Source organism: Chiloscyllium plagiosum, unplaced genomic scaffold (genome assembly GCF_037043375.1).
Source record: "Chiloscyllium plagiosum isolate Xiang-an unplaced genomic scaffold, Cpla_swu_hap1 HiC_scaffold_23, whole genome shotgun sequence".
Taxonomy (NCBI): domain Eukaryota; kingdom Metazoa; phylum Chordata; class Chondrichthyes; order Orectolobiformes; family Hemiscylliidae; genus Chiloscyllium; species Chiloscyllium plagiosum.
Genome location: NW_028270161.1, coordinates 22,024,035 through 22,046,029, shown reverse-complemented (window position 1 = coordinate 22,046,029; position 21,995 = coordinate 22,024,035). Strand labels below are relative to the sequence as shown.

Here is a 21,995-nt window from a genome sequence, read left to right as displayed (position 1 = left end):
AGTATTCGCGTCATGCCAAATTTCCTCAGCTGCCTGAGGTAGAAGGGACGTTGTTGGGCCTTTGTAACCAGTGTGTCCACATGAAGAGTCCAAGAAAGCTTGTTGTGGATGACCACTCCCAAGAGCTTGACACTCTCCACTCGTTCCACCTCTGTGCTATTAATGTGTAGGGGATATGGTAACATCCTGCCGTGAGTCAATAATTAGTTCCTTGGTTTTGCCGGCATTGAGAGCTAACTTGTTCTCAGTGTATTAGTTTTCCAGGTCTTCCACCTCCCATCTGTAGTCTATTTCGTCGCCATCTGAGATTCAACTGACTATGGTGGTGTCATCAGCGAACGTGTAAGTGGCATTAGTCTGGTATTTGGCGACACGGTCATGGGTATACAGTGAGTACAGTAGGGGTCTGAGTACGCACGAAGGTGTTTAAGAATAGAGGAATGTATCTGAAATAACTGGAATTTGCCTGTTTTAGATTCAACATTGGTAGTCAGTTAAAGAGGCAGTTTGGGAAATAAAACTTGTCATTAGCTATAGTGTTTGGAATGAAGGAACCTAAGTTGTTGTAAGGGGCTGGACTAATTCAGGCTTGGTCCATGCTTTTGCTGAATGTTGACTTTCCGCTAAGCAGCATTTTACCCAGAGCCGCACATCTCTGTCTTACCTCCAATACAATTTCTGTCATTCTATCAGTTTGAACACACAGACACTCAGAATGAATGCTGCAAAGCTTTTAAAAGCCCTCGTTATGTTGTACATTTGTAAGATACTTAGAAGAATAAAAAGAAAGGATGAGCTAGGAAAGACTGAAGGAGCTGAAAGTCACGTGGGCGAACACCAGTGCATTTGAAATGCAGTGCTTCCCACAGACAGTGTGTCTTGTGACAACCCTTGTGCACTGAAATTTATGCCAAGTGTGGGTTGGTTTCATGAAAAAAAAAGATTATGTAACGTTTCCATGGTTTTCTGTTTCAGCAATGCTTGTGTGAATACAGACAGTCTGTGTTAGCAATGTAGTATGACAGTATTTTATCTGGGGAAGGAGCCTGACTTGTTTTGGAGACTTAGGGCAACAGGTATGACTGTCCTGAATTCTTACCTTTTATGTGTTTATATATTTTATTGTCTGTGAGAGGATTTTATCTATAATGTCTTTAGAGATACAAATGATCTAGCTGTGACATTAACCCACATGGTATCATCAAGAGTGTAAGCTCATCAAATATTCAACTCTCATCAAAAACTCTCAGTCAAATGTGAAATTCCGTCAGAAATGTCAAAATGAAGGTATCATTAACAATAGAAACTCCACATGGCACACTGGTGAGCAAGTTGTGCATCTCTCCCTTGTATGTTGGGTTGTCTTATCCTCTTGACTTTTTAGCAAGAGGAGTCTTTCTGTTAGACTTACCTGGAGGATGATTTTATAGCTCTAACCCCTATGACATGCTGGTGAAGCAGATTCTTGAATGTGTACGAGTATTTCTTTCTGTGGCCCATGGGACTGGATACAATGAGCATCAAGTTGTCTGACAGCATTTGTATTGCAAGATTGGAGGGAGATGGCAAAACAAAATCCCTCAATGTTGTTACCTCTACCCAGCTCAAAAGTTTTCTTATGAACACTGGTAACATTTTCACTTTTAAAATCAAACTTTACACTGAGTGTTGATTTACAGTGCAGCTAATGGTGTTGAAACAGAAGTTAAAGTGGTAATTTTAAGAAAGGAGCTGCTAATATTTGGCCTGTTATTCAGAATGGTTGGTTAGTGAGGAACCACATAAGTTCAATCATAGATGTGCAACAACATAGCGACTTCAGATTTTGCCGTGCCTGAATCTAATGACCATGAATGTTGAATACTGTGTGTAATCTTTCCTTGTTTAGGAAAAGATGTCAGTGCATTGGAGACAGTTTAGTGAAAGTTTACCACTTTGATACTTGGAATGAGCTGGTTATCTTATGAGAAAAGATTAAACATGCTGAGTTGGTTGTCACTGAGGACAAGGAGCGCTTGATTGAAATTTGTACGATTCTTAAAGGTCTTGACAAGGTGGATATGGAAAAGATGTTTTCTCTTGTGGGTGAGTCCAGAATTAGAGGGCACTACTTTAAAATTAGAAGTCACCTTTTCAGAACAGAAATGAGGAGAACTTCATTCTCTGAGAAGGTTGTCAAACTTTGAACTCTGCTGCCTAAGGTGAAGGTGGGTGTCATTGAATATTTTGAAAGGTGGAGGTAGGTTCTTGTTAGGTGAGGGAATCCGAACTTAGATGTAGATGTGAATTTCAAATTTGGAACTCAAAAGGATCAACCACAATTCTGTTGAATGGTGAGGCAGGATTGAAGGGTTAAATTGTTGTCTTCTGCACCAAATTATTAAGTTTATGAATTTGTCAATACATTAAGTTAGGGTTGGGTAGTGGCCATCTTCAGGTTCACTAATGATCAGATCTTAATAGAAGCAGCAGTTTTCTGTTTGTGAGGCTGTTTGAACACCCATTTTGATTGAAGTTTAAGCTATGTTTTCAAACCATCAGGTAGACAGCCATCTTGATGGGGATAACTTTTTTTTTTGTTTAACTGTAGTCGCAGGCAGACAATATGCCTTTTGCAGCTTTTGAGGTCACATTTGTTTTTCAATCACTCAAAAGATGTAGACAGCATTGATAAAAGAAACATTTATTTCCTATTTCGAGGGAGCACCTACAAAGATTCAAGAGGGCTCACTGGTAAACAATAACTAGGCATTGGCAATAAATCTTGGCCTGATCAACAATGGTCTCATCCCTCCTTGATCTCACAACTACTTCCCAATTCTTCAATCTAGCACTGGTCTAGATTATGCTGGTCATTAATGTTAATTTCTGATTATTGAATGGAAAATATTCCTATCATAGACAATACCTTAACTTTGTGAAGGGTGTATATGGTAGATTCAACAGGATGATAAAAGGAATAGGAAACACCCGTTAAGTGAAGAAACCTGAGATACTGGAATTGTTTTTTCATCAGCACAGAGAGCTGAGAGGAGATCTATTAGTGTTTTTTTTTAAAGTATCAAGTGAATTGGGAGAGTGTTTCATCTGATCATGTAATCAGCAATGGGGATCATTAATTGAAAATTGCCACCAATGAACAGGTTGGGAAAAATATATTTACTGAATGAGTTTTCAGAGCACAGAAAGCTGTACCACGAGGATTAGTGAGACCGCCACAATTTTTGAAGGGAAACTGGATACATATTGAAATTTTGAGTAGGATGCAGGGCTCTGGAGGAAAATCCAATATATCACTGCCTGCATTAAGCTGAGAAAAATGGGAATTAGCATCTCTGCTTTAGGCACATGTTTGCTACCCAGTGATACCCTTTTCAGTGAGGTGGGTAAAGGCAGCCTATCCTGAAATAGGCCAAATGCTAGTGAACTGCAATGCAACTAAAATGAAAATTGTGAACCCGATTCATGTTTTATAGAATTTATAGACAATAGGTGCAGGAGTAGGCCATTCTGCCCTTCGAGCCAGCACCACCATTCATTATGATCATGGCTGATCATCCTCAATCAGTAATTTGACCAATCATAACACGCATTTAAAAGGAATGACCCAAAAAGATGGTAAGTGATTAATTAAAGTGGTTATCCGCGCAAACAAGGCATCTGCAATAATGCAACAACGTAAGACTGACTGAATAAAAGTATTCCTGAGGAATTTCTTGACCATATTTCGATGGTACAAATGTTTGCTGTCCTGATTTTCCTCTACTTTGCAGTTGGCTCCCACCTCAGCGTATCTACTTACCTACCATGCAATATATGCTGCCCTATACAGCAAGGTGTGACAGTCCTGTGTGGGCAGGCCTTGTGCCAACAGCAGCAGGTAGAGGTTTGGCCACATTACTTGCTTTGTGCCTGGTTAAGGCAGAAATTGAATTTCTGCTCCACATACAGCAAGACACCAGATTTTTAGATGCCACATTATGGCTTTTAGAATCTGTTTTGGTAATTTCTGAATTCTGAGTAAGAAAGGGAACAAGAACCGGATCTACGACACATACTTTAGGGCGGCTCAGTGGCTAGCACTGCTGCCTCACAGCACCAGAGACCCGGGTTCGACTCCCACCTTGGGCAACTGTCTTTGTGGAGTTTGCACCTTCTCCCGTGTCTGTGTGGGTTTCCTGTGGGTGCTCTGGTTTCCTCCCACAATCCAACGATATGCAGGTCAGGTGAATTGGCCAGGCTAAATTGCCCATAGTGTTAGGTGTCTTAGTCAGAGGGAGATATGGGCTGGGTGGGTTACTCTTCGGAGGGTCGGTGTGGACTTGGTGGGCCGAAGGGCCTGTTTCCACATTGTAGGGAATCTAATCTTCAAACAAGAAGCAACAGGAGGCCATTTGGACCCTTGAGTCTGTTCTGCCATTTAATTAAGATTATGGCAATGGGGTTGCAACTTCAAATTCATGTTCCCACCTAGTTCTGATAACCTTTAATTGCCTCGCTTAACAAGAATGTATCTACTTCTGCCTTACAAATATTCATTGGTTTGATTCCACTAATCTTTCAGGAAGACTCTTCCAAAAACTCTCAACTTTGTGGAATGAAAACAAAAATGCTTAATTTTTGTTTAAAATGGGTGATTGTTTATTTTTAGCTAGTGACTCCTAGTACTAGATTTTCTTAAGGGGCAACATCCTTGCCATATCTGCCTGACAAGACCCATCAAGATCCCATTTGTTTCAATCAAGTGACCTCTCACTCTTCTAAAGTCGAGTACATACAGTCTTTCCTCAAAACTTTTTCTCAAAAGACAACCTGGTATTTCACGGATGAGTCTGGTAAACCTTTTTGGAACTGTTTCCAATATATTTATGTCCTTAAACAAAGTGATCAATATTGTACACAGTGGTCTGTACCAGTGCCATGTATATCTGAATCAAAATCTCCTTACATTTGTGTTCAGTTGCCCTCTGAATAGGTGATAACATTCTGTTAGCTTTTGTAATAACTTCTGAGCATTATATAAGCCATTTGTATTTCACAAACTAGAATATTTGCACTTTACAACTCTACAATCTCTAACCATTTAGATTTTTTTTAACCATTTGCTGTTGAAATAAGTACTGAAACTTGGACTGTGGATAGATGCCATGTCAAGTCCCTGAAGAAGTATCATCAATGCTGTTCGAGACGGATTCTCTGTATCAGTTGGGAGGACAGGCATATTAACATCAGCCTCTGTAGAGGGTTCCAATAGCACCAGTTTTGAGATCATGATCATCCAGAACAACTTAGTCACATGCTTAGGATGCCTGAGCTCCAACTGCAAAGCAAATGTTTTTTGCCAGTTCAAGGAAGTCATGCAAATGAGGGTAAGATCAGGGAAGCACTTCAAAATCTCCATGAAAGCTTCCCTCAGGAAATGCAAACATAGATGGCATTGCCTGGGAGATCCTTGCTCAGAAGAAACCAACTTGGAGGAACCTCCTGTGTAAAGCAACATGATTCTTTGAGAACACCCTTTGACAAGACGAAGTAACAAGAAAAGTAACTGAGAAAGGAATGTCAGCGATCTCAAGATCAAGGAACATTTCCATCTGCAGAAAATACCTGCCATTGGGTGGTTGGAGATGCAACTCTAGGAGCCAGCTCATCAGCCACACAAGGACCCACAGAACTGATGACCAGAGACATAGAATTTCCTAGTTGGTTGCAAGTGGTTGCCAATGGTTAATAAGTGAATAAATCTGCTATTGTATTGATTGCTTCTTTTTTAGTGATATATCTTAGCAAAATAAAATTTACCAATTTTAATTATGAGTTTGCAATCTTTCAATGTTGTGTTTCCTACCAATCATAGATATCAAGAATCTATAATGGTATCTCTTCCTTTTGTAGATCTCCATGTCAAGAGTGATCATTGATTACTGAGAGGTCTCTGTCCTGAATAGTTTGAAACTAACTTACAGTTTTTTTCGGCATGGAGCATGTTAGGTGTTTCATTTTGGATAAAACAAAATCCACTCAGAGTAACCAGCTGTAACTGTCATGAATTGACCTTTTAAGATTCATGCATCCTGTCCATTAGGCTTTATGTAAAGTCTTAGTTGATGTCAGTCTCTGCTAACATTCTTGTAAGTTAAATGTTTGTGGTCATAATCGAAGATAAGTTGTTGAATAATCACCTGATTCACTGACTGGATGAAGGACTTAATACACAAAACTTTTAACATAAAATTGTTTAAAGATTTGTAGATTATCGTTGTAAGGCTGGGTGCAGCAGTTATCAATGACTACACTATTTTCTAATCAATTGGTTTCATCTTTTGGTTGAGTTGTTTGAATTATTTGGTAAAAATATCAGACGTTCACCAGTCAATAACCTTGAAATCCAGTTTGTTTGACGGGGCTTGACATAAGTGATGGCTGTGACATCATCTTTGTGCCAACACTATGACTTCCCTTTTCCACCACTACCATCACCTGACTTTATCCCATCTCAGTTCATCTGCTGTGGAAACCCATAATCTTGCCTTTGTTACCTCTGGACTTGACTATTTCAGTGCATTCTTGGTGGTCTCCCACATTGTACTTTCCATTAATATGGAGTTCATCCAAAACTCTGCAATCCATGTGTTAACTCAGAGCAAGTCCCATTCTGCGTGAAGAGAGATTGGGAAAACTGGGCCTGGATTCCCGAGAGTTTCAAAGAATGAGAGGTGATCTCATTGAAACTTAGTTCGAGATAGTTAAGGTAGATGCTCTGGTTGGAAAATCAGGGGACACAATTTAAAACTGCAAAGGATGCCCCTTAGATCCAAGGAGAAATTACTTTGCTCCGAGGGCTGTGGACCTGTGGAATTCTCTTCCATGCAGGGCTTTGGACGCTCAATTTTCAAGGATGTTTGAAGTAGAGATTAATTGAGTTCTGATTGCCAGTGACTTTAAGGGTTAGAAGGATGGGGTAAGTAAAAGGAAGCGTTCGATCAGCCACAATCGCATTGATGGGCAGGCTTCATGGGATGAATGGCCTATGTCCTGCTGCTATGATTCTTACCATCTCTGTGTTCATTGACCCACATGGCACCCAGTCAAGCATCATCCTGATTTTGAAGTTCTCATTATTGTTTTCAAACCCACTTATTATTTCATCTCCTTTTACCTCTGTAATCACTTCTCCACATCACCCCCCCCCCCCCCTTCACGAGCACCAGTCAGTCCACCCTACACCCTACAATGCCCACTTCCTTGTCAGGCCTAAGAGCATGATTCACTGAAAACCCCTTCCATATACACCTCCATCTGGATCCAGCAAATATGTCATTGCTAACTGGCTGGCCCTCCCAGTAGCATTGCTGGGACCTGAAAGTCGCTGGCTGTCTAATTGACTGGTAGTTCTTGGAGTTGGAGCTTCCTCCCCAGCTGAGGGCAAGGTTTCACCCTGACCCAATTAACATACCATTGAGCATTAGCTGGTGACCAGGCAGGTCAGGCAGCATCCAAGGAACAGGAGAATCGACGTTTCAGGCATAAGCCCTTCTTCACTTTCCTCATTCCTGAAGAAGGGCTTATGCCCGAACCGTCGATTCTCCTGCTCCTTGGATGCTGCCTGACCTGCTGCGCTTTTCCAGCAACACATTTTCAGCTCTGATCTCCAGCATCTGCAGTCCTCACTTTCTCCTCCCTGGTGACCAGGCAGCCCACCTCAGGGAGTCATACACACACCAAAATTTATATCAGTAAGAATGGAGACCCTGCACGGTCTAAAATTCTAGCTGTAGTCTCCTCCTTTCTCCTGCCAAACTACACCTCTTTGTACATAACTACACATTGTTCTTTTATAACACGATGGTTGTGTTCCTGTATGACATCATGCTATAGAAAATCGCGCTATGGAAAACCACTATAGAAAATCGCGCTATGGAAAACCACTATAGAAAATCGCGCTATGGAAAACCACTATAGAAAATCGCGCTATGGAAAACCACTATAGAAAATCGCGCTATGGAAAACCACTATAGAAAATCGTGCTATGGAAAACCATACAGAAAATCGCACTGTAGAAGCACTAATCGAAATTCACTATACCCATTCATTAGAAAGTTCACGTTATCCAAACAACGTCCACAATTTGCCAATAGCATTACAGTCGATTTGCATTGAAATAATGCACTTTATAGCAAAATGACCTGTATATTGAAATTAATATTCCATTTGTTAACGCCTTTGGCACTTTTGTAATCATCCTCCAAAGAGTTAACACTCTAAATTTAATTTCATATGCAAATTTTAACATTTGAAAGTTGAAATGATTTACAGTGAATAATAAACAAGCATCCCCAACTTTGATCCCTCTAACACAATACTTGCCATCTTCTCCAAATCTGACCTTTGGCCTCTCCTCTATTTTGTAGCTGCTTTGTAATCTATTCTGCTACTTATTCCCTGACTCCACAAAGCTTTACACTAAGATAGTGTACACAGTATGAGGTACTCTATCAAAAACCTTTTGCAAGTCCAAGTATATTACATCCATTGAATTTCACTTATCTACTTTTCTGTTATCTTTTAAAGTGACTTAGAAAGGCCGATCAAACAGACTTCCTCTTTTGATGTCTGTGCAATATATTTCCAGTGATGAGGCATCTTTCTATTGTATCTTTGAATCAAGGTTCCAATACCTTTTCTCAAGCTGTCAATAAGTTAATTGATCTAGTCTTTGCAGAGATTATTATATCTTCCATTTTAAATATAGAATTATTTCTGGCTGTCTGACCTTTAGCTTAATAGATCCACCAAAAACAAGTAATTGGACATCATTGGCAATGAAGCAGATCTTTGCAATTGTAGTTCTCTCAGTACCTCTAAAAGGTAATTTGGGTAATTAGTACTGCAATTGCCATTTAGCCCAGTGGACATTCTCACCAGCATGCAAAACATAGTCACCAAATAACATGAAAAGTCAGAGAAGAATTCATAGTAAAATGAAAAATGAGTCAGACTTAGTGAGTTTTACATCAAGACAAGTCCTGATAGTTCCTTATAATATTCACAATGCTCTCTTATGATCTTTATAATATTCACATGGTCCTGTAATTTAGCATAATAGATGTGAAGCTGCATTTCAGTTACATAATATACAGGTGAGTGGTGTATTTAAATATGATAGAGCACATGTTAAGAGTACAATTTCCTTTCATTTATATTCTTAGAGTAGTCTGTTATGTTATTTGATGCCAGTTTGGACCCTTTGCAGACTGGTTAAGGAGAAGGCAAAGTCAAAATCTGTGTTCAGGCTGTTAAACTTCAAAGTAACACTTTATTATATATTTACACTGACACTTTGATATTTTATAATCATAAATGTAACAGGTTCTGACTTACAGTTCCATAGGGTAAAGAGGATGCCATTTTTTTTGTGTGTTCATGTCCACGTGGTCTGTCTGTTCCAGAGAGTCGCACACTCGGTGTGTCTGTCAGGGTGTGATTCTAGTGTGCTCTAACTCCGGCACACTTTGGAATTTGGCCCCGGTGATATGCAGTTCTGGGTCATCATCATCAAAGTTGCTCCAGAACCCTACACAACATGGTCTGATGAAATATTTTCTTGGACTACAGTATGCGAAACTTAATATTTTTTTTCTTTACTTTGAAGGAGAGCTGTGCAAGAGTCCTTCTATTTCGAGGAGCAAACAAAGAGATTAAGAATTACAACAGCCAGTCCGCATTCCAGGTAAGAATGTGTCAGCTTTGTACACTAAACTGCATCCTACTGTGGTAAGAGCTGTCAATGCAGGGTTCTTTATAAAAATATTATTTTGTTCAAATTTTATTCATTACTGTGGAGTAAAATAAAGAGTTGTAATAATTCTTTTATAATCAACTATTCAGTTATCCACTTAGATCTGTGTTAAATGTTGCAGGAGTGTTAATGTTCTCACAGCATGAAAGTTTCCATGCAGAATGTCCAAAGGTGTGCAGGCTAGGTGGATTGGCTGTGGGAAGTACAGGGTTATATGGATAGGGTAGAAGGTGGGATGCTTTTTGGACAGTTGACAAGCTGAATGGCCTGCTTCCATGCTGTGGGGATTTGATGATTTTATGAATGGTAGTTCAGTCACATTCGCTACTGTTCATTATTCTACATGGAATACAATTTAGAAAAGTAATTATTACAGTTTACCATTCTCTATAGTAGAGTGTTGTAGATAATACTACAGTTCAATGTTTTCTGTGTGATACAATCCAGAGAGGAATAACAGGACTTGAGTGTGACTGTCTGACAGTTTTGGAGATTGCAGCTTGACATTCTATAATGGAATATCACAGTTTGATATTCTCTGTGTGAAACGAGGTAGAAAGATATTAACTGCCACAACCTAATAATTTCCATAGGTGTTAACATGGTTCACTCCATTGATAGTACTCTTGCTTTCGAATCAAAGGATTGTGGGTTCAAGTTCCAGTCCAGAACTTGAGCATTAAAGTCAGGGTTAATATCCCAGGGCACTGCTGAGGGAATACTGCAGTGTAGCAAGTGTTGTCTTTTGGATAAATGATAAACAAAGTTCATCCATCTCACAGACAAACATAAAAGAATCTATTTTTGAGGAAGTTGAAGAAAATCTTCCCTTTATCAAGCCAACATTTATCATTAATAGACCTTTGAGAAGCAGATTGCTTGATTGTTATCGCACGGAGTTTGATGTGCACAAATTAGCTGCTGTTACATTACAGCACTGACTACAGCTCAGAAATACTTTACTGACTGTAAATCACTTCATGATATCTGATAATCAAGAGCATCTGGTGTATGTTTTAAGTGCGCAATAGACAATAACTGAAAATAGCTCTGCCTCAGGAGCGGGATGTTGCTAGTAGATTTTAAAAACTAGGGATTGTAAACAATGTTCACTTCTTTTGCCTCGCTAAAAATAAATGATTACTAGGCCTGTACATCTACAAGACAGGTTTGGGCAAAATTGTTCTTGCACTGAATAGTAAGTCATTCCACAACGTCTCATTGATTATCCACAATTATAGAACATAGAACATTACAGCGCAATACAGACCCTTCGGCCCTCGATATTGCGCCACCCTGTGAAACCAATCTGAAGCCCATCTAACCTAACTATTCCATTCTCATCCATACGCCTATCCAATGGCCATTTAAATGCCCATTAAGTTGGTGAGTCTACGACTGTTGCAGGGAGTGCGTTCCATGCTCCTACTACTCTCTGAGTAAAGAAACTACCTCTGACATCTGTCCTATATCTTTTGTCGTTTCTAAATTGACAAACAGCAGTGGATCCAAAACAGATCCTTGTGGTACACCACTAATAACTGAACTCCAGGATGAACATTTCCCATCAACCACCACCCTCTGCCTTCTTTCAGCTAGCCAATTTCTGATCCAAACCCCTAAATCACCCTCAATCCCATGCCTCCGTATTTTGTGCACTAGCCCACCATGGGGAACCTTATCAAACACCTTACTGAAATCCATATACATCACATCGACGGCTTTACCTTCTTCCATCTGTCTGGTCACCTTCTCAAAGAGCTCAATAAGGTTTGTGAGGCACAACCTACCCTTCACAAAACTGTGTTGACTGTCCCAAATCAACTTATTCCTATTGAGATGATTATAGATCCTATCTCTTATAACCATTTCCAACACTTTACCCACAACTGAAGTAAGGCTCACAGGTCTATAATTACCAGGGTTGTCTCTACTCCCCTTCTTGAACAAGGGGACAACTATTGCTATCCTCCAGTCTTCTGGCACTATTCATGCAGACAATGATGATATGAAGATCAAAGTCAAAGGCTCTGCAATCTCCTCCCTGGCTTCCCAGATAATCCTTGGATAAATCCCATCTGGCCCAGGGGATTTATCTATTTTCCCACTTTCCAGAATTTCTAACACCTCCTCCTTGTGAGCCTCAATCCCATCTATTCTAGTAGCTTGTTTCTCAGTATTTTCTTCAGCAACATTATCTTTTTCTAGTGTGAATACTGACAAAAAAATATTCATTTAGCACTTCCCCTGACTCCACGCACAACTTCCCGCTAGTGTCCTTGATTAGCTCTAATCTTACTCTCGTCATTCTTTTATGCCTTTATATACCTATAGAAAGTGATAAGGTTTTCCCAGATCCTATCTGCTAGCAACTTCTTGTGTCCCCTCTTCACTCGTCTTAGCTCTCTCTTTAGGTTTTTCCTCGCTACCTTGTAACTCTCAATCATGCGAACTGAGCCTTCACATCTCATCCTAACATAAGCCTTCTTTCTCTTGACAAGAGATTCAACTTCCTTGGTAAACCACAGCTCCTTCGCTGGACAACTTCCTCCCTGTCTGACAGGTACACACTTATCAAGGACACATAGTAGCTGTTCCTTCAAAAAGGTCCACATTTCTGTTGTGCCCATCCCCTGCAGTTTCTTTCCCCATCCTATACATTCTAAATCTTGTCTAATCGTATCCTAATTGCCTTTCCCCCAGCAATAACTCTTGCCCTCTAGTATATACCGACTTGTTTCTATCACTAAGGTAAACATAACTGAATTGTGGTCACTATCACCAAAGTGCTCACCACCTCCAAATCTAACACCTGGCCCGGTTTATTTCCCAGTACCAAATCTCATGTGGCCTCGCCCCTTGTTGGCCTGCCTACACGCTGTGTCAGAAAACCTTCTTGCACACAATGGACAACAACTGACCCATCTAAAGTACTTGAACTATGGTATTCCCGGTCAATATTTGGAAAGTTGAAGTCCCCTTAACAACTACCCTGTCACTCTCGCTCCTATCGAGAATCATCTTTGCCATCCTTTCCTCCATATCCCTGGAAGAATTTGGAGGCTGATAGAAAACTCCCAACAGGTGACCTCTCCTTTCTGTTTCTAATCTCAGCCCATACTACCTCAGAGTCCTCAAACGTCCTTTCTGCAACCGTAATACTGTCCTTGACTAATAATGCCACACCCCCACCTCTTTTACCATCTTCCCTGTTCTTATTGAAACATCTAAATCCCAAGACCTGCAACAACCATTCCTGTCCCTGCTTTACCCATGTCTCCAAATGGCGACAATGTCAAAATCCCAAGTACCGACCCGTGCTGCAAGTTCACCCACCTTATTCTGGATGCTCCTGGTATTGAATTCAACAACACCAACAATTATTTGTGCAAATCATAAAATGTCACAAAACATTTCAGAGAAATTATTATTAGAATATTTTGAAAATGTACGAAAAGAATTACAGTACATCTGTCGGCTGTTCTGTCCATCTACCTGTACTGAGTAAAAATGAACTAATAGCCATTTCACTTGCCAGAATCTGGTCAGCATACCTGGAGATTAAGTACTTCAGGTGCATATTTAAACACTTATTAAATAGTCTGAGGGTTCTGCATCTACGACCCTTTCAGGCAGCAGGTTCCATGTTCAGAAAATAATTTACTAGGCTGTTGTCGGGACTGGAGGGTTCGAGTTATAAAAATAGCTGGATAGGCTGGGACTTTTTTTACTGAAGCATAGGAGGTTGAGGGGTGACCTTCTAGAGGTTTATAAAATCATGAGGGGCATGGATAAAGTGAGTAGCAAAGGTCTTATCCCTCGGGTGGGGAGTTCAAAACTCAGGGCCATGTTTAAAAAGAGGAGAAAGTTTTAAAAACGAGACCAGTGTCACATTGATAGTTCTTGATGAATCGGTTGAGTACAGGTAAGAGGGAGGGGTCCAGGTGGAGGGAGTGTTGGAGATGGGTGGAGGAGAGAGGACTCTTGTACAAAGAAATGGAACAGAGGTGAAGATGATGAAAGAAGAGTTCAATGTCATTGCCATGCCCAAAATTCATTAAGGTGGTTGTGCAGAAGGATAAAACCTTTGCTGAGTATGGAATAGTTTGGATGGAGGGAAGGGGAGGGGAGGAAGGTTCCAGAGGGGCATAGGTGTCTCTGAGTTGTTGCATCTTGTGTTCCTTCATGCCTGAAAGAAAAATAAAAATAAAAATAAAGTGAACACGTAAGGAGATTAGAACAGAAATTCTGTCGTACACGAGAGCAGAACTTCTTAAGGTGGGCAAATGTGGAAGAGATGTGGCAATAATTCAGGCACTAACCAGCCTACCAAGTGGAATCGCATCAAAAGCCTTGCTAAAATCCACATTGATTATGTCAAGTACACACCCCTCATTGTTCCTTATCATCTTCTCGGATACCTTATGTTGTTTGTCTGACTATCATGGCAAAACTATCTGAGAAGATGATAAGGAACAATGAGGGGTGTGCATTTGATGTAATCAGTGTGATCTTTAGCAAGATTTCAGGAATGATTCCACATGGCAGGCTGCTCACAAAATTAAAATCCCATGAGATTTATGGCGAACAGCATCTTGGATGGAAAATTGGTTCTGAGGCAGAAATCAAAGCGTAATGATCGACGGTTGTTTTTGTGACCCGAAGAAATGGTTGAGATGTTCAGAATCAAATTTTATTTCAAGATGAACATCTGATCTCATGTTTGTGTCATCTCTGAAAAGGCCTATTTCCAACTCCGTAACATCACCTATGTCACAGTACATTTGCTCCCAGAACCTTCTTTAGTGTCTTTCTTTATCTTTAGGCACAACTCGTTCAGTTCACTCCTTGTTTGTTTACAACATTCTGCCACCTGTAGACTGAAGGCAATCCAAACCTCTGCAGCCTGTGTCTTAGGTGTGTCTTATCGTTTATAGTTGAGAGAACATGGAACATAGAACATAGAAAAATACAGCGCAGTACAGGCCCTTTGGCCCATGATGTTGCGCCGATCCAAGCCCACCTAACCTACACTAGCCCACTATCCTCCATATGCCTATCCAATGCCCGTTTAAATGCTCATAAAGAGGGAGAGTCCACCACTGCTACAGGCAGGGCATTCCATGAACTCATGACTCGCTGAGTAAAGAATCTACCCCTAACATCTGTCCTATACCTACCACCCCTTAATTTAAAGCTATGCCCCCTCATAATAGCTGACTTCATACGTGGAAAAAGGTTCTCATGGTCAACCCTATCTAAACCCCTAATCATCTTGTACACCTCTATCAAGTCACCCCCTAAACCTTCTTTTCTCCAATGAAAACAGCCCCAAGTGCCTCAGCCTTTCCTCATACGATCTTTCCACCATACCAGGCAACATCCTGGTAAACCTCCTCTGCACCCGTTCCAGTGCCTCCACATCCTTCCTATAGTATGGCGACCAAAACTGCACACAATACTCCAGATGCGGCCACACCAGAGTCTTATACAACTGCAACATGACCTCAGGACTCCGGAACTCAATTCCTCTACCAATAAAAGCCAGTATGCCATATGCCTTCTTCACCCCACTATTTACCTGGGTGGCAATTTTCAGAGATCTGTGTACATGGACACCAAGATCCCTCTGCTCATCCACACTACCAAGTATCCGACCATTAGCCCAGTACCCCATCATTTTGTTACTCTTACTCCATTTGCCACCTTTCTGCCCAGCTCTGCAACTTATCTATATCCTGCTGTAACCTGACACATCCTTCCTCACTGTCAACAACTCCACCGACTTTCGTATCATCCGCAAACTTGCTCACCCAATCTTCTAGCCCCTCCTCGAGGTCATTTATAAAAATGACAAACAGCAATGGTCCCAAAACAGATCCTTGCGGAACACCGCTAGTAACTGCACTCCAAGATGAACCTTTACCATCAACTACTACCCTCTGTCTTCTTCCAGCCAACCAATTCCTAATCCAAACCTCCAACTCACCCTCAATGCCATACCTCCGTATGTTTTGCAGTAGCCTACCATGGGGAACCTTATCAAACGCCTTACTAAACTCTATATACACCACTGAAACTTTATTGCTGGAACAGCACAGCAGGTCAGGCAGCATCTAGGGAACAGAAGATTCGACGTTTCGGGCACATGCCCTTCTTCAGGAATGAGCAGAGAGTGTTCAGCAGGAGAAGATAAAAGGTAGGGAGGAGGGACTTGGAGGAGGGGCGTTGGAAATGTGATAGGTGGAAAGAGGTCAAGGTGAAGGTGATAGGTCGGAGTAGGGTGGAGGCGGAGAGGTCAAGAAGAAGACTGCAGGTCAGGAAGGCGGTGCCGGGCTGGAGGGATTCGGCTGAGACAAGGTGGGGGGAGGGGGGATGAAGAAACTGGTGAAGTCCAAGTTCATCCCCTGTGGTTGGAGGGTTCCCAGTCGGAAGATAAGACGCTCCTCCTCCGACCGTCGCGTTGTTGTGGTTTGGCGGTGGATGAGTCCAATGACCTGCATATCCTCGGTGGAGTGGGAGGGGGAGTTGAAATGCTGTGCTACAGGGTGATTGGGTTGGTTCGTCCGGGTGGCCCAGAGGTGCTCTCTGAATCGCTCCGCAAGTAGGCGGCCTGTCTCCCCAATATAGAGGAGGCCACACTGGCTGCAGCGGATGCAGTAGATAATGTGGGTGGAGGTGCAGGTGAATCTGTGGCGGATATGGAAGTTTCCTTTGGGGCCTTGGAGAGAAGTGAGGGGGGAGGTGTGGGCGCAAGTGTTGCACCTCCTGCGGTTGCAAGGAAAGGTGCCGGGAGTGGAGGTTGGGTTGGTGGGGGGTATGGTGGGGGGTATGAAGAAGGGCATGTGCCCGAAACGTCGAATCTTCTGTTCCCTAGATGCTGCCTGACCTGCTGTGCTGTTCCAGCAATAAAGTTTCAGCTTTGATCTCCAGCGTCTGCAGACCTCACTTTCTCCTCTATATACACCACATCTACCGCTTTACCCTCGTCTACCTCCTTAGTCACCTTCTCAAAGAATTCAATAAGGTTTGTGAGGCATGACCTGCCCTTCACAAAACCATGCTGACTATCCTTGATCACATTATTCCGATCCAGATGTTCATAAATCCTATCCCTTACAATTCTCTCTAAGACTTTGCCCACAACAGAAGTAAGACTCACCGGCCTATAGTTACTAGGGTTATCCCTACTCCCCTTCTTGAACAAGGGAACCACATTTGCTATCCTCCAGTCTACTGGCACTATTCCTTTAGACAACGAGAACATAAAAATCAAGGCCAATGGCTCTGCAATCTCCTCCCTTGCTTCCCAGAGAATCCTAGGATAAATGCCATCAGGCCCAGGGGACTTACCTATTTTCACCCTTTCCAGAATTACGCCCTTCCCTTGAAGCCTACTTTTCCAAGCCACGCATCCTAAGTCGTGCCTCACCGCATCATAATTTCCCTGCCCCCAGCTATAACTCTTGCCCTGCAGTGCACACTTATCCCTCTCCATCACTGGAGTAAAAGTCACCGAATTGTGGTCACTGTCCCCAAAGTGCTCACTTACCTCTAATTCTAACATCTGGCCTGGTTCGTTACCCAGAACCAAATCCAGTATGGCCTCACCTCTTGTTGGCCTGTCTACATATTGTGTCAGGAAACCCTCCTGCACACATTGGATAAACACCGACCCATCTAATGAACTCGAGCTATAGCTTTCCCAGTCAATATCTGGAAAGTTAAAATCCCCCATAACAACCACTCTATTACTTTCACTCTTCTCCTGAATCATCCTCACAATCCTTTCTTCTTCATCTCTAGGACTATTAGGAGGCCTGTAGAAAACTCCTAACAGGGTGACCTCACCTTTCCTATTCCTAACCTCAGCCCAAACTACCTCAGATGGCGAGTCTTCATCCATCGTCCTTTCCACCACTGTAATACTATCTTTGACAAGCAATGCCACACCTCCCCCTCTTTTACCCCCACCTCTGATCCTACTAAAACACTTAAACCCTGGAACCTGCAACAGCCAATCCTGTCCCTGTTCTACCCATGTCTCCGTAATAGCCACAACATTGAAATCCCAGGTACCAACCCACGCTGCAAGTTCACCTACCTTATTTCGTATACTTCTTGCATTGAAGTATACACACTTCAAGCCACTTTCCTGTTTATAGGCACCCTCCTTTGAGATTGATGCCATGTTCCTAACCTCCCTACACTCCAGGTCCTGCACCCTAAAGGTACAGTCTAGGTTCCCATTCCCCTTCAGAGTTAGTTTAAACCCCCCCCCAAGAGCACTAGCAAACCTCCCCCCAAGGATACTGGTGCCCCTCAGGTTCAGGTGAAGACCATCCTGTTTATAGAGGTCCCATCTTCCCCAGAAAGAACCCCAGTTATCCAGATACCAGAATCCCTCCCTCCTGCACAATCCCTGTAGCCACGCATTTAACTGTTCTCTCTCCCTATTCCTCAACTCTCTATCACGTGGCACGGGTAACAAACCAGAGACAACAACTCTGTTTGTTTTAACTCTGAGCTTCCAACCTAGCTCCCTGAAAGCCTGCCTAACATCCTCAGCCCTCTTCCTACATATGTCGTTGGTGCCAATGTGGACCACGACTTCGGGCTGCTCCCCCTCCCCCTTAAGGACCCGGAAAACACGATCAGAGACGTCACGTACCCTTGCACCTGAGAGGCAACATACCAAACGTGACTCTCTCTCACCCCCACAAAACCACCTATCTGTGCCCCGAACTATCGAGTCCCCAATAACTATTGCTCTGCTCTTCTCCACCCTTCCCTTCTGAGCAACGGCGACAGGCTCCGTGCCAGAGGCCTGAGCCCCATTACTTACCCCTGGTAAGTCGTTCCCCCCCACAAGTATCCAAAACGGTATACTTGTTCTTGTGGGGAATGGCGGCAAGGGGTCCCTGCACTGGCTGCTTCCTCCCAGTCCCCCTCACTGTCACCCATCTGACTGCAATCTTTGGAGTTACTACTTCCCTAAAGCTCCGATCTATGACCCCCTCTGCCTCCGGAATGATCCTACGTTCATCCAACTCCAGCTCCAATTCCCTAACACGGTCTTGGAGGAGCTGGAGATGGGTGCACTTCCTGCAAGTGTAATCAGCAGGGACGTCCATGGCATCCCTCACCTCAAACATGTTGCAAGAGGAACATAATAACATATTGAGAGGAACATAATGAGAGGTTCATAATAAGGGAGCATAGATTTAGGGAAAAACGTCAGAGGTATTGTGGGAATTTAATGACAAAACCTTGCACTCAGGGGATGTTGGGAATCTTGAACTTGCTGCCTGAATGTGTGGTTGAGGCAGAAGTCCTGATAACATTTGAAAAATACTTGGGTATGGACTTGGGAATGGCATAACTTACAAGGTTATGGAACAAGAGCTGGGATTAGTTTGGATGGCTGTTTGTCAGGTGGCATGGGCCAAAGACCCTCATTCTGTTTATGATCCCCACTTTAAAACAGCAGCAATTTGCAATGAAGTTACTCCTGTGGATCTGGGATCTTGACCGACTGATGATGGAGGGACAGCAATATATTTTCAAGTCAGGGTGGTGATTTGGAAGGGAACTTGCCGATGGTGATGTTTCCATTTGCCTGTATCCTCTGTCCTTCCAAGTAGTAGAGGTTGTGGCTTTTGGAGAGTTGAGCAAAGAAAGCCTCGATAGGTCGCTGCAGTCCACCTTGTACATTATATGCACTACATCCACATTGCACCAGTGGCTGAGGAGTTAAAGTTTAAGGTGATGAATGAATCATGTACCAGTATAATGGGAAGTTTATCACTCGATCGTGTTGATCATCCTGAATGTTGTTGGATTGGCACTCTTTCAGACAATAGAGAATGTTCCATGCAATTCTGACCTTACGACTTATAGATGCTGGAAAGGCTTGGAGAATTAACAATATTTCTTAAAAATTTGTTAATGGATGTCAAGCATCACTGGCAGGGCCAACATTTCTTGACTACTCCAAATTGCCATTGAGAAGGTGGGAGAGAGCTTACCAGTAGGTTTAAGAACATCTTCTCCCCTGCTATTATTAGACATCTGAATGGGCCTTTCAAATTTTAAATTGAATGTTGATCACGTGTACCTTCTCTGCAGTTGTAAGATTATATTCTTCTTTCTGTTCTATTACCTTTATGCACTTTGTGTGGTATGATCTGCCTGCAAAAATCAAACTTTTCACTGTACCTAGGTACATGTGAGAATAATAAATCAAAGCATGGGGTGGGAATAGGCTGAATTGGATTTGACCTATATTTTATAGACAGCACATGCTTGTGTAATTTTCCACATTGATATGTAGATGTTAGTGTCGTCGCTGTAATAGACAGCTTAGCAAAGGGCAGCACACATTCTGGAGCAGAGCTTTACAGTATGACAGCTGAATAGTGACAGAGTTCATGGCTTTTGCTGTCTCTGGTGCCTTGAGGATTTTTTTACATCATGTGAAGTGAATCAATTTGGCTGAAGACAGTCTTCCGTTGATCATACGAACCGCAGGAAGAAGCTGAGATAAATGATTTTTTTGTCAATTCTAGTCAAGTATGGTTTTAAATTGTTCATCTTCATCATTTGGACTCTCTGGGCTCTGTCATTTTTGAGGTGGGGACTTCATGGTATGTTTTAACTGTCCACCTCGATTTGTAATGGAATGTGACAGGAAGTGAGCTTTGATCTGATCTTTTGGATGTATATTGCTTCTTGAACCAAAGGATGATCACAGAATTGTAACCACACAGAGGAAGGCCATTTGGCCCATCTTGTCTTTGTCAGCTCTTGAAATGCATTAATGTCATTCTCCAGTCTTCTGCCTTTAATCCAACATATTGTTCCTTTGCAAATAGCCAGTTAATTCTCCTTTCAATATCTTGATTGAATCTGCCTTCACCACACTCAGGTCCTAGACACCCAGAACATAAAAATATCTATTTTTCCTTTTCATTTTTGCTTCTTTTATTAATTACTTTAAAACTGCACCCTCTCATTCTCAATCCTTTCATGTGAGTTTCCTCCCTAATTACTCTGAACAGACATCTTATGATTTTGAATACTTCAGTAAGGTTTCCTCTCAGTCCCAACTTCTTTAATCTATTTACAAATGTGAAATTCCTCATTTCTGATACCATTCTTTTAACACTGTTCTGTATTCTCTCCAAGTCCTTCACATCCTTCCCAAAATTGAGTTCTTGCATGGAAGCAGTACTGCAACTGAGTCCAAACTAGTGTCTTCTATAAGTTCAAGATAACCACTTTGCTCATCTACTGTATGTTTTGGTTAAGCTAGTACTCTGTATGCTTTGTTAATTGTTCTCTCAACCTGCCCTACTACCTCTTTACGACTTAAGCACAAAAAAAATCAAGGCCTCTCTGCTCTGACACCCACTTTGGAGTTGCATCCCTTATATAGTCTACCCATGTTCTTCCAATCGAAATGCATCACTGTATTGAACAATGTTTGACACCATTCTGCCAACTCCGCTGTGTTCATCTGAAATTCTACACTATCCTCTGTGCTGCCATGTTTCCATCCTTGTATCATCTGCAGCATTTGAGATTGCCATGTACCATGGCCTCGAGCATAGAAAAGCAAGCGTCCCAAGATTGATCCCTGGCAACTTCACTATAAACCTTTCTCCTGACCAAAAACCATTTGTTAACCCTTACTCCCTGTTTTTTGTCACCTGAGCAATTTTATATCCTTGTGGATACTTTCCCTTTTATTCCTTCGTCTCTAAGTTGGTCACACGTTTGTTCTGTGGCACTGTATCAAACATCTTCTGCAAGCCTGTGTAGGCCGCATCAACAGCACGTCACTGATCAAGTCTCTTTGTTAACTGTTTAAAAAAAACACAAGTTATTTGAATACAATTTTGCCTAAGGAAACACATGCTCTGCTTAATTAACCTGCGTGTGACTGTTAATTTGGTCCCAAATGATTGTTTATAGAAGCTTTCCCAACCGCCAAAGTTACATTGGTTGGTCTATACTTGCTAATCCATGCACCATTTTTTGAGCAAGAGTGTAATGCTTGCAATTCTCCACTTCTCTGGTACCATCCCTGAGTCTAAGGAAGACTGAAAAATTGTTGCCTATGTCTTTGCAATTTGCATTTTTATTTCCCTCAATATGCTGGATCAAACATGTGACATTTTTAACTCTCTTACAC

General features: G+C 42.0%; 1 protein-coding gene across 3 annotated transcripts in view; it reads left to right on the top strand.

Annotated features, from left to right (window-relative positions):
- shank3a (SH3 and multiple ankyrin repeat domains 3a) overlaps window positions 1-21,995 on the top strand; it is a 1,012,090-nt gene that overhangs the window by 423,199 nt on the left and 566,896 nt on the right. For all 3 annotated transcript variants that reach the window (XM_087999457.1, XM_043713934.2, XM_087999456.1), the window contains one exon: window positions 9,653-9,730. In XM_087999457.1, the coding sequence (XP_087855583.1) occupies window positions 9,653-9,730 (78 nt within the window). The remainder of the gene's footprint in view (window positions 1-9,652; window positions 9,731-21,995) is intronic.